The sequence below is a fragment of the Dermacentor silvarum genome, chromosome 8 (genome assembly GCF_013339745.2).
Source record: "Dermacentor silvarum isolate Dsil-2018 chromosome 8, BIME_Dsil_1.4, whole genome shotgun sequence".
Taxonomy (NCBI): domain Eukaryota; kingdom Metazoa; phylum Arthropoda; class Arachnida; order Ixodida; family Ixodidae; genus Dermacentor; species Dermacentor silvarum.
Genome location: NC_051161.1, coordinates 42,688,818 through 42,708,474, shown reverse-complemented (window position 1 = coordinate 42,708,474; position 19,657 = coordinate 42,688,818). Strand labels below are relative to the sequence as shown.

General features: G+C 46.2%; 1 protein-coding gene across 1 annotated transcript in view; it reads right to left on the bottom strand.

Annotated features, from left to right (window-relative positions):
• Positions 1–13,595: 13,595 nt before the first annotated feature.
• The window catches only part of LOC119461090 (protein arginine N-methyltransferase 6), a 28,940-nt gene continuing 22,878 nt past the window's right edge, over positions 13,596–19,657 (bottom strand). The window contains exon 13 of the mRNA XM_037722274.2: positions 13,596–17,707. Coding sequence (XP_037578202.1) covers positions 17,623–17,707 — 85 coding nt within the window. The 3' untranslated portion in view covers positions 13,596–17,622. The remainder of the gene's footprint in view (positions 17,708–19,657) is intronic.

Sequence of the window (19,657 nt, the reverse complement as noted above, 5' to 3'; positions counted from 1 at the left end):
CGACTGTCTCCTAATTGTCATGTTCAACAATTTATTTGACTTTACTTTAACGCTGTCACTTTGAAAGAAGTTAATTTACCGAAGACAGCGGAATCACGAATCATAGTAGCATAATCATTGACCAGTTACAGTCATAGTAAACGTTGAAAACTACATTACTTGAGATGAATAAGAGTAACTGTTCTCTGCTTCAAACGGCAAGAACAGATGTAGAGGAACCATTGTAGTAAGCGCACAAAGACGCGTATGAAGAACATGAACTGGAATAGGTTCAGTTTTACGAGAATGAAAAGCATACACGCGGAAAGGGGCCGATTAAACGCACAAAGGCCAAAACGAGGTCAAATTTCTTGTTTCAAGCTGAGTGAAAGGGACCCTGAAACAATTTTGACGATTTTGTAGAAACGTACTGAGTCGTTAGATAAGTAATTCTGATCATTAATTGGCGCATCTAAGCGCTCCGCGTATAAAGCGTGTAATTTATTATAAGGTTTTAAAAAGGTACATCGCTACCGATCACAGCACGCCAATCGGCTGAGTTTTCAGCCGCCCCTGACCAAGTGACGCGATTTGACCATATGACGTCAGTAGGGCGAGCTATCCGATTGGCTGCCCAGGGCGCGTCATCTATCATTTTTCCGACATTATGGTGAACAAATGTTGTTCGTAATAGTTTAGATGTTAGTTAATTTGTTTCTATATAAATAAAGTAACAGAAAGAGAATGCACAAGGACAATGTATCACTACAGTAAAAGCACTTCCGGCCCACAGCAAGTGTCGTCTGTTTGTGTTACAACGGGCTCCGTGTTGACGAGAGCTGCGTGGTCGGTGTTGGTCTCGTTCTTTCTTTTCGCGAGCGCCACGGTTCGCCCTTGCGTTGTGGGCTGCAAACGTAGCTACTGGCAATATGTCAAGCTGCGACATCGTGCCCCTCTGCAAGGCAGCAGACGAGCGGAGTGGCTGCAGCGCATCGGAGTGTCGGAGGTGGCTGGACCGTGTATGCCGTTCAGGCCACTCACGTACGTCTACGCTAAAGCTCCTTCATCACAGCGGTATGAAGGGGCTTTAGTTTACGCCTATCCGTCAAAGCACCCAGCTCGTCTGTGGTCACCGTAAAACCGGACACGCTCGGCGCTGCGACAGAACGCTCGTAACGCACGCTGCTTGGACCGCTCTCGCTGGGGATCGATGGCCAGGCGGCTAGCGGTGAGGTTGGAGAGCCTTCGCGCACTGCCAACGCCTCCTAAAACGTTGGCACTGCCTCCAAGACAACCGGAAGTAGACAACATCACGCCACGTCATGACGTAGGGCCCATTCACACTTGCGACTAGGCGAGGTCGCGCGACCAAATTAGTCGCAAAGCGACCAGTCGCAAGTAGTCGCAAATGGTCGCTTTTCTCGAAATGCGACTGTTTCGGGCCAGTCGCTCACTGCTCGATTTTTCAGTCGCGCGACCGCAGTCGCAGATCAGCTGAACCAATCAGATGCGAAGGAACAGGACGTCCGTATACGCTGACGCTTATTTTACGCGGCGATGACATTTCAAGCAGACGTGAACGGCATATCGCGAGACATTTCGGTTTAGCGACTCGTCGGTCGCATTTGTCAGTGTGAACATCGTTCGTCTTGAGTAGCTTTTTGGTCGCCAGTCGCAATCGGTCGCGCGACCTCGCCTAGTCGCAAGTGTGAGTGGGCCTGTAGAGCCAGCGAAGGGAGAGCTTAGCCCCGATCACTCGGCGAACGAGTTGAGGAGAAAATGCATGGCTAAGGAGGACGGTAACTTGTAATCATCTGTAGCTCTCTTAATATTAGACGCTTCACTTAAATTATGACGCGAATATTTTACTGTAGCTGTACCCTACGCGTCTACAAAATTTGTCCGAACCATTTCAGAGACCCTTGAAGGATGAGTAAGCCAGACCAGACAGATATAAGCGTTGTCTGACGATAATGACTACAGTTTGCTTTATCTGTATTGCGTAGAATTATTGCTGGCACTTTCTTGCGCCTCGGCGTTAACTCCGTTCATTCATCACTCGAGGTCGCCTGAGGTCTGTAGCGTCGCGAGTTTTTAAATGGACATATAGTATCAACTGATAGTATATAGTATCAATCATATAGTATCAATCTGATATGTTTAAAACTTTGTCTTTAGCTGATTTCAATTCTTTGCTGCTAGAAACTGTAGACTTAAAGCATTTTTGGAGAAGCCAGTATAAAATTCCTTATGTTCCTGTTCGTTGCTCAGACCGAAGAATCCTTATGTTACACCCCGCTGTAAGACGAGATACGATCGAAGACTCCGTAACTATTACGTCCCCGCAATGCTTAATTCAATTCCGCAAAGCATACAAGACGTGAAGACGAAATGTGGTCTCAGAAGGGCTCTTAGACACATTAATGCGTGATAAGAAAGCCTGTCGTGTTTTTTTTTTTTTTTTGTCTGTCTGTCTTTTTTTTTTTTTTTTCACTGTTGTCTACAGCCTAACAACTTGTTACTGATGGCTCTGTCGCTGTCTGCCAGGCACTGCCGTTCAAGCCCACTGCGGCTTTGGCAGGCCCGATTCTTGTACTGTAACATACTGAAGTCATCAATAAAGTATTATTATTATTATTATTATTATTATTATTATTATTATTATTATTATTATTATTATTATTATTATTATTATTATTATTATTATTATTAACTCACACCCAGTCTAGTGCAAAATATTGGCATACATTAAAGGGGCTAGTGAACGCGTAAATCCAGCGTAAAGAAACGCTATGTGCTAAACGTTAGAGCCGTTGGCGCCGCCACCATCACTGCGGTGCCGTCCCATTGAACGGAATATGCGCGGTTCGCGCATACAGAGCGCACGCGCTTGGCTGCAAGAACGACGAAGCAAAGCGGACGCACCGTAAACACTACTCTCAATCACATCGGTGGAAGAGTCAAGCCAGGGAGCCTACAAGCTGCCAAGCCAACGTGCTGCCTTAATTGCTGGCATACGCGTTGCGCATTGACGTCAGCAAGGCTTGGCGGTGCACTAGGACTCCTCTGAAGCGGTGCGACATCTTGACAAGACGCAGCACGCAAGGTAACTGTTGCTGGATAGAAGGAACAGCAACCTGGCAGCTACAAAACGCCTATAAACGCTGGCGTGACGAAGAACGCACGCATAAGCAAACATGAACACATCTCACTCGACGACTGCGGAAACTCGCTGTCAGAACGCTGGAGTGAGGAAGCGCGGCAGCAGCAGCAGCAGCGAGCGAAATTCGTGCTGCGTCTCGCATCAACGGGAACTAAGCCGCGAGAACACAGCGCACAGCGGACTGTGTCCCTGACGCAGATGGCTTTCAGGATACAGCGGCCCGAACGAACCTCTTTTACGTTGACCTCGGTAACTGTAGATGCGGGACTGGGTAGGTGCCGCTGTTTGATGCCAACTTGTGTCCCTGGGTATGTGCCAGTAGGTGTGTGCCGCTCTTCAATGAACGTCCTTAATGCTAACTTGGTTAACTATAGGTATGAGAGAGAGATAGAGAAAAAAATTTATTTGCAGAAAGGCAGAGAGGTCGGCCTGAGCTGTAACTTGCTCTGGCCTGCTACTCTACATTGGGGAAAAGGAACGGGGAGGAAAATGGTTAATGAATGATGATGATGATGATGATAAGAGGAGGTGGTGTGTATATACAAGTTTACAACGTTGTGGCATCTCTAACGTGTGCGTCCAGCCCAGTGGCTTGTAGATAGACTATAGCGGCACTGGTTGTCAGGGCTGCCCTGTTTGCATTGTGCCAAGGACCTAAAATCAACTCGTCTGATAGGGGCCTCTTATCGACTTTTGCATTTGAACAGACCAGTTTCTGTCGTTCTTGCGCGTACGCGGGACAAACGCAAAATATGGCCCACTGGGAATGTGCCGCGCTACACTGACGATAAAGATCCCTGAACGGAATCGAACCCACGCCACATGGGTTCCTCAAGGACAGCAACCCGACGCTTTAGCAGGCTGCGCCACAAATGCACTGACATGCAACGCCTTTCACGCCAACGCTTTAGCGAGCTGCGCCATGAATTCACTGGTAATGTGCCGCTCTTCAATGAACATCTCGCCAACTTGGGTCACGGAGTATGTGCCACTGGGCGCACGGCAAGCGAGGAAACAATTCTCAGCGTTAGTAGGCACCGGCGCGCCACGCTTCTCGTCTCGGAGGCCACGCGAGAACTTCTCAGTTGTGCCACTAGATGGCACAGCGTGTCCAGAAAGAAGCGTGAGATGCGCCCGGTTGCCTCATCACGAATTTCTCAGCGTTCGCACGCATCGGCGTGCCATGCATTTCGGAGGCTATGCGCCGGCTTCGCAGCGGCGGCGCTAGCTGGCGCCGAGTGTTCTCAGGGAATAGCGAAAGGGCGAGTCCCGCTGCTGTACACGCTTCATACATAACTCGTTTCGACGGTGGCGATACGTTGTATCGCTATTTTGATTCAAAGATAAATGCCGTACCATCGAAAGTTATCGTGAGATGGGGGGGGGGGGGGGGGGGTGAGATACACAGACCAGGCTGGCGGACTGGTCTGCTAGAGTTGTGGCCCCCTGGGTTCCAACGTAGCCCCCGTCCAGCCTAGATCCCCCATTCCCCCCCCCCTCATTTTGTTTTTCATAAAGTTCATTTCCCCCCTCACTGGAAAAAAAATTCAGAGTACCGCAAAGGTATTCTGAATGCCGGCAACATTGGGCGGCGGCGGCCATATCATTTCTATATAGACCACCGACGCACACTGCTGGCGTGCATTGGGCAACAGACCGAGTTTCTAGGGGCTGGATCTCGTGGTCCGTTCGGCGGAACTGGAATGTATTTTTTTTTTGCTACCTCAAATAGATATTGTACTTGATCGATGTACTTTTCAGCAGAATTAACTTTGAATTTCACTTTATTATGTTGTCTGAAACCTGGTACGACCGCCATACTATACCCTGGTGTTTGCAGAAGTATCAGTGTTTCACGCGGTCTAGAATGGGAAGTCGAGGTGGTGGAGTCAGTATGCTTGTACGCGATAATTTCAATGTAGAATGTATCCCTGATTTTTCTTGTGTGACCGATGATTATGAAATCTTGTCTGTTTTACATGCTCGCACCGTGTACTCTGTTGTATATCGCCCGCCTCATGGTAATATACAATTCTTTTTTTGCATTCCTGGAAAAATTCTTAAACTACGTTGCTGAATTGCAATACAAAATTGTACTCGGCGGAGATGTCAATATCAACATGTTAGAACTTTCCAGCATGACTCGTAACTTTGAATTACTATTACAGTCGAATGGCTGTTTGAATGTCATTAATGCTCCCACTAGAATTACACTTGACACGTCTACATGCCTTGATCTATTCATCACTAATTATGGCTTGAACAAGATTAATTCTGGTGTTCTATCATATAGCCTTAGCGATCACATGCCTATTTTTTTCAGTTTACAAAGAAAAGCTAAGATAACTCCTGTAAATGACATTCCGTCCCAAATAATCTCGCATGCTAGGCTAGTATGCTTTCGTAATGAATTAAATCAGGTTGACTGGAGTACTGTGTACAGTGCTTCTTGTGCTGAAGTGGCTTACAACACATTCTTGCAAATATCTTTCGCCGCCTATTTGAAACATTTCCCTTCGCGTTCACACCGCACAAGGCCTTCAAAGATACGCAAACCTTGGGTTACGAAGGATTTATTTGAAAAGATTAAAAAAAAGGGAAGATTATTTAATCAATTCCTTAAGTCACGAGATCCAGCCGATCTTAATGCATTTAAAAGTTTCCGCAATGGCCTGAACAAAGACTTACGTACTGCTAAACTTGCTTTCTACCACAAATCATTCGCGCTATGCAAAAACGATAGTCGAAAGCTATGGCATAAGCTCAATTTATTGATGAATCGAGTACCCACTCCCGCCACTGCGCTACGAATCGTGCATGATGGGGCTGAACTGAGCGGCGACTTGTTGCCTGATTGTTTCAATGATTATTTTGTCTGTCTGCCCCACCAACCCGTAAGTGCCAACGCCTGCCAATTTATTACTACCACTTGCCCAGACTCGATCTTCATTAACCCTACAACTGAATCAGAAATCACCTCACTTTTTTCTGAGCTTAATAACAGTCATGCCTGTGATGCTGACGATATTCAAATTAAACCTGTTAAGTTTGTCCTGGACATAATTGCGACAGCATTAGTTCATATTTATAATATCTGCCTCTCGTCAGGAGTATTCCCACATGAAATGCAGACGGCGAAAGTAACCGCAATATTTAAAAAGGGTGATAGAACCATGTTGTCAAATTACAGGCCGGTGTCGGTTCTGCCAGTTTTTTCTAAAGGCCTAGAAAAGATTATATCTTGCAGGATAATTAACTTCTTGGATAAACATAATCTGTTAACGAACCAGCAGTATGCTTTTCGCAAGAATAGATCCACTCAGCTCGCTCTATTAGAGCAAAAAGAATTTATCCTAAATAATATTGAAAAAGGTCTGTTTACACTAGGGGTCTTTATAGATTTCTCGAAAGCTTTTGATTACATTAACCATGAGCTCTTGTTTTCTAAAATGACATATTATGGCATTCGTGGCAGTGCCCTTGACCTCATTAAATCCTACCTAAATCACAGAAAACAGTTTGTACAAATAAACAATAAGGCATCTCAAACTCGTTCAGTTAATATTGGTGTTCCACAGGGCAGCATTTTAGGGCCCCTTCTCTTTAATATTTATGTTAACGATTTAGTGAACATTGATGGGGACTCACATTTTGTAATCTATGCTGATGATACTACGTTATTTCTTTCGTCTACAAATCCAAATGATTTAGTCTCAAGGGCTAATATCGTACTGGAGAAGTTATATAAGTGGTCAGTAGAAAATGGCCTATGTATTAATTCCTCAAAAACTAAAGGAGTGCTATTTCGGGCTAAAAATATGCAGACCACTTTGCAAGAAGACCTGAGGATTAATTCCTCTACGATTGAAATCGCTGAATCTATAAAATCTCTAGGTGTACACTTTGACCAACACATGACCTGGAATAATCATACAGATTTCGTTGCAGGCAAACTGTCCCAAATTGCTGGTCTGATCTACTCACTGAACTTTCTCCCCCGTTCCGTTAAAGAGTTGATATATAATTCCTTATTTATGAGCCACTTAAACTACTGTTGCCTTGTATGGGGTACGACTTCTGCAACTAACATTAAGAAGTTGTACGTACTACAAAAGAAAGCAGTTCGTGCTGTATGTAACAAGCCGTACGACTTCCCATCTGCCTCCTTATTTCAAGAGCTTAGAACATTGAAAATAACAAATCTTACGGAGTACCGTCTGGCAATAGCCTATAAAAAGGAACACAAAAGCAATATAAGCCTTATACAGTCAATAGCCCAACTCAACAAGCGTAAAGCAACCTACACAACCAGATTTCCAGAATACTGGTACACACCTCACTCACGTACCAATTACGGCAAGCAAATGCTATGTTCTAGACTGCCTAGGCTACTCAATGATCTGTTGAGTAATGAAATTGATGTACTGTCGTGTTCACCAGTTGATCTTTATAACTTTTTTTCACGCCTCTAAATGATTCAGTTGTGTCTTTCTTTGTGTTTAAACTATGTCTGATTCAGTTATGATTCAAATATGTCTTTCTTTATTGACTAGATGATCAATGTTGTTGTACTTATATAATCGCATTTTTTTTTTTTTTTTTTACATAGTCATTACGAAATATGTTGCTCCACCCTGCTGCTCGGATGTTTCTGGGTTCTTGGGACCAGTCAAGCTGCCATGAGCAGCTTTTTTTCCCACTTTCCCACCACAACACTGTATTGTACATGTTTTGTGGAAAATAAACAAACATTCAAACATTCATTCATTCATACGGGAGTCCGAGATATCGATGGGTATGAACTTACTGCGCGGTAAACGTCGGAGCGGTGCATGAAATGTGCGGCGATGAGATAATTGAATGATTTTCTCTAGATTACTTTTAGCACAGAGGCACATATTTGAAAATTATTCGGTGTAGTAGACAAGTAGTAATGCAAATCAGATTAGTTAACTTTCTAAACAAAAGAGACATGCAATTGGTCCCAGTCGAAGACTTGAAGCGCGCCATCCGAGGAGCTCACATCATTTCAAGCAATTAAAAAAAGTTGATGCCGCTAATTTTCACAGCGTAATTAACTCCGGCCGATTACAAAAGCGATACCGAACAGCCGAAAAGCGCAACTGTCACGTCCTTAGTAGACGACTGTCCATGAGTGAAGCGACTGCTTACGCATTACCGTCGGGCGAGCATGAAGCTGCGATTGAGGCTTGATAAGGGCTATTCTATGTCAGCGCGACGTGACTGTAACTGGTTAGTACGAGTTCATCTTATCATGATCATCATCATCAGTCTATATTCTAACCTCGGCAAGTTTCTGCCCCATATGTTAGCACCGGTAGAATGCAATGATTGTACACTTTTCTTTTCAGCGACAGTGGTAAACTCCGAGTCAGGATTTCGTAATGCTTGCCGCATGCACTCCAACCCAATTGTATTCTTCTGTGAATTTTTTTGTCATTATCAGGGTCCCCTGTGAGTAACTGACCTAGATAAACGTACTCCTTTACGGACTCTAGAGGCTGACTGGCGATCCTGAATTCTTGTTCCCTTGCCCGGCTATTGAACATTATCTTTGTCTTTTGCATATTAATCTTCAACCCCACTCCTACACTTTCTCGGTTAAGGTCCTCAATCATTTGCTGTAATTCGTCCCCATTGTTGCTGAATAGGACAATGTCACCGGCAAACCGAAGGCAGCTGAGATATTCGCTGTTGATCCTCACTATATGATGAATTCTTGTTCCCTTGCCCGGCTATTGAACATTATCTTTGTCTTTTGCATATTAATCTTCAACCCCACTCCTACACTTTCTCGGTTAAGGTCCTCAATCACTTGCTGTAATTCGTCCCCATTGTTGCTGAATAGGACAATGTCATCGGCAAACCGAAGGTAGCTGAGATATTCGCTGTTGATCCTCACTATTAAGCCTTCCCAGTCTAAGAGATTGAATATTTCTTCTAAGCACGCAGTGAATAGCATTGGAGAAATTGTGTCTCCTTGCCTGACCCCTTTCTTAAATGGTAACTTATCCTGATCACCTTTGTCTTTATAGACAAGATTTATCCTGTTTCCACGCCACCCAATCGAAATTTTAGAGCGCAGCTCATAGGCGCCCGTTCCTGCGGCGAGTGTCGGCGTCCTACCTCGTAACCGAGCGAACGAGCACAGCGAAAGATGAGAGCGAACGCGGAGCGGTGGATGAAACAAGCGGCGAGTGCGAAGAGGCATGAGGAGGAAAGCGGAGAGAACGGTGCAGCGGAACCATGAAGCGGAAAGCGGAGGAGGGTATGACGAAAGCTTGAGAAGAAAAGAGTAGAGCGGCGACAATGGCTATGGGATGGCGCCAGAATAGCGCGCGTCGTCTAGGAGGCCTGTTGGCGGCGGCGGCTGTGAATCGCGCTCACGCTTCACCCACGCGCTGGCTCTCGCGATCTCGATTAGCGAGGCAGTCGCGCAACGCTTCGCTCCGTTTGCAACTCGCCGCACGAGACAGATCGTATGTGCCAGCCAATATCGCGAAATGAAAACACGTATACAACTGCGCTCAAATTTCGCATTAGGGAGTATTGTAATCGTCGGTGAAGCCGACCGTCAGTCCGTGACGCGTTAACAAAAAACATCGCTGAGCGAAGAGTCACCTGGGTTGCCTAGCAACCCCCTCGCGGAGCGGCGTGTGCTTCGCCTCCTCTCCGTGCCGTGCACATGTTGCCTTAGGAAGGAGAGCATGCGCGCGGCGCGCGCTATGCTCGGGAGAGAAAAAATGAGAGCGAGAGAGAGAAATTGTAGAAACACCAACGAGGCAAGTCGCAGAGCTGCTGCCGACGCCGTCCGCGTTTCCCCGTTTCCCCTCGTTCGCGTCGAACGCGGGCGGTGTCCGTGACTGCAGCAGGCGCCTCTGGCGGCGGCTCGGCAGGTTTCGACCAGCCATGCCCCGGCAAGTGTGGAGGCCACGGTGGGGGTGCAGTTTGGTCGTGACGTCACCGGGGAGATAAATCTCGGAGCCGCCGCGTTGATATATGTACTCGCCAAAAGTTGACTCTGTTTCGTTGGCTATGTGGCGAGTACATATACGACATGGTACGACCAAAGAAGACCCGGAAACCCGAGGAAAAAGCCGCTCAGCTTGAAGCGCATCGCGCGGCCAAGCGCGAATCTGCGCGTCGGCGGCGAGCCGATTCGGAATACCGTGCAGCACTTCGCATTTCCTAGCAAAACTTAGCCAAACCTAGTAAAACCTGGAAGAAGCTAGGTCGATCACCAGCTCAGCTGTACGGTGGCTAGAAGGAGCTAGCCACCGTATCCGCTGTTTACTCCAGCCTTGCACCACTAGTACAAGCTTCCTACGTTATTTTTTTCCCCTTGCTTTAACCACTTGCTCTATGACACTATACAGACCCCTTGCATAACGCCGACAACCCGTGCGCACATTGGATTTTCCGCCACCATCGTGAAGGGTAGATGTGCGGGTGAACGCAAGATATGCGTAGCAAGTTTGTGGGCCACGCGAGTTCTGCTACACAGGCCGTGCCGACCGTTCGACCGTATTTCACGCTAATTGTAACAGTCAAGTGCAGCTAAAGGGAATGTACAAAGTGCACTTGAGCTACAGTGCCGTCGTGAGGTATGCGTCACTCGACTAAAGTCATGTAGGCGACAGCAGTCGCGTATCTTGAGCCAAGGCTGATAAGACATGTAGCGGTGCTTACGCGTCTACACAAGCTGAGCCGATCGTGCGGCCGAATACTCTAGCGCTTGCGAGACCACTTAATCCAGCCGTGCTATAAATAGATGACAGCGCTGGTTTGGTACGCCTGTACATAAGATATTGCAACATGCTTCTTTTTTGTGTAATTTCATATCTGATATGGAATCAGGAACGACGTAACGCCGGACAAAAGGTATAGCTCCTGCAGTCAAGGCCTCTTCGAGTCGCTGCTTCTGCATTGTAACATTGTCAACGACGCTTTCGTGGCGCAAGCGCGGCAACATGCCAAAATATACTTTATAACTACCCTGGTATTTTTGATATGCTTTGTATTATGCGTAAGAGCAAGCTTTCTAAATAAAAAAAAAAAAACTACCCTGTCACGCGGAACGAAGCTTGCGATCGCGGGGACATTTTATGCAGCGAATTACACTGTGTGTATGTCACGCCTGTTATATTCTTATGGTGCTAGTAGAGGCTTTTATTTTTATTCATTTATGCCTCACACTAACAAATGTGTGTATATCAGTGCACCACAGCAAACTCAAATGAGACCAGCAGCAGAGCACGCACGGCTAACAAACTTATAGGCGCGTTCTGTGCTAGCCTGCACGTCTACCGTTCTCTATATGGTGGCGGGAACCCAGTGTGCGCAAAGGGTCGTCGGCACTATGCAAGATGACCTTGGCATGTAGCAGTTTCGGGATTTAATCTGGTCCTGCGGTCGTGTTATTAGGCTGATTTCCTTCTGCTTTTGTTCCAGTTCAAGTTTTCTACGTTAAATCTGGAGCTGTCACGCTGTTGCTTGATCTGCTTGAGCCTGAACCACGGTGGCTTCGGCCACGCCTCAACCACCTGAAACTGCGCTTTCTTTCTTGCCGAAGTTATCACTAATACTAGTCTAATATTGTCCCTCCTGTACCGCAGCGCGTCGTCTCCTTCCAAAACGTTACCGTCTCCGCATAAAAAGGTTTGAGAATTTTTGGTTATTGCTGGTAGAAAGCATACACGGTCCCCGAGTATTTTTGGTGCGCCGTTATCCTTGTTGCGAATGTCGTACACTCACTGCGCGTCTCGAGAATAATGTTAGCCAGTGAAATTCACAACCATGGTGGCGGATGTGGAACTTTTTTTTTTTTTTTTTCAACCGCAGGTATCACGAATTGAACACAGGGCGAGGTAAAACCATTACAACCTAAGAGCTCGCGCAGCGTTCCACAAAACATCTTATTCGCGCTTGAGCCCAGTTATCGTGCTTTTGCCCAAGTGCCACGCCGCAGTATCAAATTATCCAATTGAAATACTGATTGGTATTCGAAAATTGTAATACATGCATTCCTCTACTGATAACGCACGTTGCCCTATTGTTCTACACGGCCTCTTTGAGACGCTAGAGCGTACTGAAATACGCCAGCGCACTGCAATAATGCTGAACATTTGTTAAATGAGTTCGCAGATTAACTTTGAACCTAGACATACTCATCATTCAAAAACAAAACGGTGCTCTTGCAATCACTTTTTCTTTTTTAATTCTTATGTCGTGCGAATAAGGGGGAGGGACAGTTTGACACGGGAAAGCGCAATATGGCTTACGGTGCGGGCGAAGTTCGCGCTGTTAGACGTCTGGTGCCGCAATCCAACAGGTCTTCACGAAGACATCCCATGGGTACCCACATGGGTACTCTAACATGGGTACTTTCTGGTACACTGTAGCATGGGCGTGCAAGCTCCTTCCACTCAACCACATCTTACAAAGCAGCCACAAAACACGCTACACCCCAGCGAGCGCTTCGCATGATAGCTGATCCATTCGAATATCCCCAACTCACTAAGTGCTTTGTAATTAGTTCGCCCATGCATTGCAAGTTAAACCGTACGCGTTCCACAGCGAGCTGATTAAATATGAGCGCATTCAATGCGGTAGAAAATTGATATTTGAATTTCTATATCGCATTGAACCGTTGGCAACACTGACGGGTGACGAAATGAAGGGCGTTCTACGCGGTCAACGTGCGCGCGTTGATTCGTTTTGACACGCGAGTCTCAGCCCTCACCACGTGATAGTTTCTGCAGGCGTTCCCTGGCTTATGCAGTTTTTCTCACGCTAGTGATTAACTCGCGGGTACGATGCAATGGTGACGCCATTGCTGTGTCGTTGTGCGACAGCGTGAGGGGCCAGGGGCCGTATTCTGAAACGATCCACTTCGGCGATAGTATCGCCTCGGCGACAATATCGCCGTCATGCGCGCGCTGATTGGCTGGTTGAGCAAGAGTGGTTGACGTCGTGCTCAACCAGCCCATCAAATTTCGCTAAAACAGCCAACCAGCGCGCGCCGCTGCCCAAGGCAATAGTATTGCCGAAGTGGATCGTTTCAGAATACGGCCCCAGGAGTCTGGCATCGCGCGTTCATGGTGTTGGAGCAGAAGACACAGCGAAGGACCCGCACTTCTCGACGTCACACAAACCATGTCAGAATGGCGGTCACTGTCGATTGGATGAGTTCAGAGGTAGCGATTTGAAATTTCCAGTTGAAATATGCGTTAAGGGCCAAGTTCTTGCGTGTGCGGCTAACCACACTGGCTCATTTGCTCTTAATTACAATAATAAACAGAACGGTTGGACGGCTATTCATATGGCCCCTCCTCTAGGCAGGCTACAAGACTATAAAAAAGACAGGTAGCAGAGCCGTCCAAGTGGCTTGTGTGGATTTCAGCTTCACGCTGGTGATTAACAGAGCAACTCCGCAGCCGGCAAAATCATGTTTATTCAGCATCTGTTCATATTCAACAATACAAATATGTTAGCTTTAACTTACCCATTTAAACTGCCCGTTGCATACCAATTTACTCAACAGATGCCTGGCAATGAGCAGCCTCATGCCCACATCAGCAGCCCACATCATTTCATACCGGAGATACCGGATATATATACTAACGAACTACACAATTTCTGCACTAAAAAGAATATCCATCAACCTGTCTTTAACAATGTGCTAAAGGCTTAGCGAAAGGTGTGCAGCTTAAAGTGTAAGGGGGTGAGAACATCTGCAAGAAACTTCTCAGCCCTTCCTGGCTGTTTTTGATTAAATCCCGACCTAGGTCATCTTTTGGCATTACCGGGATGCACCAACTATGGTGCGTAAAACTGCAAGTGGTCACAAAGTTATGAAAAACATAAAAGAAGACTGGCCATTTGAATAGCAGTTTTGTTTTATTGTACATGTACTGTACATGAATGAATAAAGTCGCTATATGTTCTATGAAGTAAAAAAAAAATGAAAACTCTGGCCATGCAAGTTTGCAGGCCGAACCCTGCATAATCAAGTAAGGTACGAAAAAGGTTTAAAAGATCACTGCCCTCAAGACATGTCACATACGGGAGGGAGGTAGCAATGCCATCAGTAAACTGCAATAGCAGCAGTAGCAAAAATGCACGTTCTTACCTAATATATGGCACAATGCTATCAAAACACATCATAATTTGTATCTCTCAATGCTGCTTCGCTCCACATGATGAGAATAGGTTTAACTTCATACAACTCCAATATACAGTTGCCAAGACTGTAAAACTGACATTCTACACTCAAGCTACAGCCGTATCAAAATATGTCAAAGGTGTCCAATGCAGGCACACAAAAAAGCAGGGCTCAAACCAGGCAGCCTGTCAAGGACGCCGAAGTTCAACTTAGTCTTCTGAAATAAAAAAAACTACACACATGCATCAATTTTTCAATTATGTACAGGGTGTCCCACTCAAATGTAGTCCAATAAAGTCAAACCTCAATACAACGAAGCCTCATCCAACACAAATATACCTTTGTTATATCCAATATTAATTACGTGCTGATATGGCAAAAAAAAAACACATTTTAGATTGATTTATTATAACCGTATTATAACAAGATTTGACAACAAATTCAAGTTCGACAAGCTGAAATCAAACAAACACATGCCTATGAAAAAAACAAAAATTGGGGATGATCACATGTTCTGAACACCCCCTCCTATGGTGTACATCTCCTATAGTCTTCGTCTATGACGGCAGCAGCGAGAATGTGAGGAGATGCCAACATGATTTTGTTCAATGAGTTTCATGCAAACTTCATCTATCAAGTCTCTACGGAATTATCACTTCAACGAGCCTTTGCCATAGGGAAACGCATTTTGCTTCTCAAACTACAGATGGCACAATGCATGCATCCTCACTAACACTAATACAGTAGACCCCGCACATCATAGAAACAAGCTTTAATGATACTTGGCTTACACTAAAATAAGACACAGCTACAATTTCATTCTTATGATTCCCATAACAGAAAACCTTTATGTAGTGAAGAGCCAGGCGCTATGGTCCTACCCTTTGCAATAGAAGACACTAGCAAGCTCACTCCTAGCCAGAAGCACATGCTCACAGCACATATACAGGGCTGAAACCTCAAGATTTCTGGCTCTAGCTGCCAATGCACCTCAAAATGTGCAGCAGACTTGTTGTGAACTTGATATTTAACTGTTGCCACTAGCCAAGCTTACAATTCGCACCACTGCTTTGCGCCCCAACAGATGCAGCAGTTGCGGCAGCACGAGCGATACCATCACAGGTCAACAGTTTTACGAAAGCCAGACTGAAAACTGCTCTAACAGCTATGTCAGATTCTGAAGGCAATAAATACATTGGGGAGGCGTTCGTCGCATCCAACATGCTCGACTTGTTTTGTTCTGACAGCCACGATGAGTGATTTTGACGGGCTTAAGGATTGGCTACTATATGAAGTGCAATAAAGGGCAGAGACTTAACCTTTGCTTTGCTTCTCAACTGCATACTGGTTCGTCTCTGCGGACTATACAGTGGAGGCGGACTATCGAAAAAACTTATTATTGCGATAGCAATTATATGGACACTTCAACCGGATTTCTGCCGTCGGCGTCGCCGTGAGGTTCCGTATAGATGCCAAGGGCGATAAAATCGTCGCCGCGCGCCGTATGCGCGAACGAAAGCACGCGGGGGACGCGCTCGCTATCACGGAGAGCGAACGCACGGCCGAAAGCAAACGCGACCGTCGCGCGAAAGGCCGTGGGGGTATGAAAGGGAGGGAGGCGGGTGACGCTGTGCTCCGGCACCAAAGGCATATCTTGCAATCGGGCGTAAGGGGTACTTGCCACTTAATCTCCCACGCGAAAGCAAGAAAGCGGTAAGGCAGCGCGGGAGGGAGGAGGGGGGGGGGGGGGGGCGGCGCGCAGCTTCTACTCTGCCAACAACTCCATTCGTTTGCCCGGCTGTGGCCGTCGCCCGCACGGTCTCTTATCTCCACACAGCTCTGACCTTTGTATGCGCTGTGCATCCGCCGCTCAGTTTCCTTTGAAGCGATAGACCGCACGAACCTTGCCCGCTGCGGCGGCTGCGATTGCTGCCAGCGTTTTGACAGTCGTTGTCTGCGGTCATTCAGTGTGATCTATTCATGTTTGCTTGTGCGCGCTAACACCACGCTTGTTAATTCAGTTAGTAAACGGATGTGTCGAAGTTTATGCAGCCGATAAAACTACTATCCCTACTCCGAATAGCTCTCTACTAATTTGCTATCGCAATTGATGCTTCGCCTTTCGGGTGAAACTGCGACTTTTTTTTAGACACAAATTGGCCTCCTAGGACTACATATATACATAGTCAGGAAAATACGGCATTCCGAATATGCCGTTTGAAGTTGGCTGTGCTGAGCACATTTGCCGACAAACTTTTGGGTTGGTCGGACATGGAGGGGGCCACACTTGGGCCCGAACTACACTATTACGGCTGTCAGTGTATTTGTCAGTCAAGCCCATGCGTGCAATTTAATGCTTAATCACTGATGTCTACTGATATGACATATTGACAGCAAGTGTCCAACGATGACATGTCACCAGCCGCTCCGAGGCCATCAAGAAATTTTCATCACTCTCATACTGCCTAAGGTACTAGGCGTAACCTGTGCTGCTCCAGTCAGCAGACAAAAAGTCAGCTACAGTCGGCGATCAGCCAGCAAACAAAGTTGCAGCTTGATGCCGAGTTGACATGACGGCAACTCTGCTCACAACGTTTCCTGTAGTGCGTGCGAAGATCACATAAAAAACTTGAGCAGCATCTGAAAATTCGGTTGCCATTACACGAGCTCTAGGGGCAGGTGGCAGTGCCGTAGGGAAGTCTGAAAAATCATCCGTCTGTAATTCTGGTTGGCGACTGTACTTGTAAATTTTTGCTAGCAGAATGATATTCTGTGCCATGCGAAAACAAGAATTAGCTTCATTGTAATTGATACCATATCAGATCAAGCATTTTTGTTTTTGTTACAGTAAAACACTCAATTGAAATAAAGCATGAAAAAACAAATTTCAGATTTACTTTCTTACAGTATTCGATAATTAATTATATCGGGCTTCGTTATGTATTGACGTTTGACTGTATCTACCACTTTGAGTTGCCGTCTAATTTTACTTCCTATCCGACTCTGCACACCATTGAAATGATGATGAACTCCTCATATCATCAATAAATTAGGCAGAGATAAGCACGGCAAGATTTACGTGGGACAGATTTTTTTTACTTCTATGCAACGGCACTCAAACACAGACACAATGCAACCTCTGGATTTTTGATGAAGTGAAAGTTAAACATATATGGGTTTATTTCTGTGACGTTGAAGGGTTGTCGCCTTCCACTGTACATGCCATGTCAAATAAATACACATGGTGAAACAGCACTGGCAAGAAAACCGCCAGGAGAGATTAAAATTCCAGCATTCAAGGACCGCACTCGCTCATTCGGTACAGTTGCTTTCGTGCCTGTCTGCCATCCACGGTGAAGGCCAGCTCCACGTCCAACATTCTGTGCATAGGATAAATAAATATGATTGCGTGATTTGCACTGCTACAACAACTGTAAAAAAACGCATTGGGTTATTTGACTCCGGAAAGAATTCCCAGCTACACAAATGATGAACATCAGCATCACCAGGGTTTGTTGGGGCAATACAAGGTCGGATGGCCAGTTCCATTTATTACAAGCAGGCTTGCAGCCTTCACTCGGCAACTTGTGAAATTTTTCACTCACACTCTTTGTTGCTTCCCTGAGCTTTTCACAATTGCGCTGTCTTATAAATAATCTAACTACAGTATAGACCACTTATAACGTAACCGTTTATAATACAGAACTGGCTACAACGCGGCCTTTTCCGACTCCCGTTTACCCTCCTTTTTCCGACTCCCGTTTACCCTCCCATAGAACTCCATGTATATGCATACTGCTTACAGTGCAGCCGCGTGAAACGAAATACCGGTTATAATGCGGCTTCCGCGGGAAAATCTCGCCGACAAGGGCGGCAGCGTGTCGGTGCGTGCTACCGGCCGGCGTATGCATTATTCAATGCAATTAAGCTTTCGGTAATTCGAACTTATTTGGCCGCACATCAGTTAATCCGGAAAACTTTTGGGGCTCGGTGAGCGAGGAGCGCCGCAAATATGTGACGCAAAAGAGCCAGAACGGCGCTAGTGTCCAACCGAAACGAGGCGGCAGAGTCCGCATCGCCACAGCCTGGCCATCAGTTGAAATCGTACGTGAATGACAGCAACGCCGGAACGCTTCGAGCCTATTTGTGTCTTTAAAGCCTGTATTCTTGCATTTACCGCCTCGTATAACATTACGTTGGCCGCGGGCTTTCGTAACTGCGTAGTCGTCATCCACAATCGCGTCGATAGCAGCCGCGGTTTTCTCCGCAGCGGTTGCGGCGAACAGTAGTTTCGTTTTTACTCGGTACGTGCGTCGGCCGCTTGCCTAAAAAAAACTGCGTACTAGTCGCCATCGATGATCGCATACATAGCGACCGCGGTTTCGACTGCAGTTGTTGCAGCGAATGGTAGTTAATTCGTACAGACTCAGTGCGTGCGTCGGACGCGTGCCTTCAGCACCGCAAAGTCGCCGTTCATAATCATGTCGATAGCGGTCACGTTTTTTTTCCGCAGCGGTTGCGGCGAACAGTTTCGTTTTGACTCAGTGCAAAGCTGTAGAGCTTGAAAAGCACTGGCTACATCGCGATTATGTTTTCGCCAGCTCACTGGCGAAAACGTAATCGCGATGTGCGCGCGATAGTACAAAGCGTGTCTACATGCTTGGTCTACATGTTTAGCATACGTGCAGTGCTTGAAAATCGTTGTTTTGGTTATAGTGCGGTACCGCTTATAGTGCAGATATTCGCGACTCCGGCGACTTACGTTATAAGCGGTCTACACTGTATTACCCTTTCATTCCCAAGTCATTTCGCTTGGTGATGTTCCAGCTGGCCTGCACTTGAGCATTTAAGCTGAAGTACAGCTCGTTCGAAGAGAGAGGAAGAACTAAACACTTGCTACGATCATTGTTTAAGCACAAGGAAACACTACGATCAAGAATAAATTATTCTTTAAGAATGATTCTTTAAGGTGCAACCTTTGTCCGTAAAGTTTCGAGACTGATTTATTTTCTTCTCTACAAACGATTCCCCAAAACAAATGTTGGTGCTTATGTGTAGCACCATCTTTTCGGGCTAACGTGAGCTATTTATGTTAATTGCTGTGGCAGCCGCTAGATGTCACTACATGTAGAAAAATATGTTCTCCCTAGTTGCCTCCGCATTCTACTGCGAGTGAATGTGGAGAGACGTCCACCTCGAACAGCGTGTAAACATAAAATTCTGTGCGAAGCATGACAAGACAGCCACACAGACATAAGAGCTTCTTCGTGACGCTTACGGCAACGACATTATCGCGGGCGCGAGTTTTCGAGTGGCACAAGAGGTTTGTT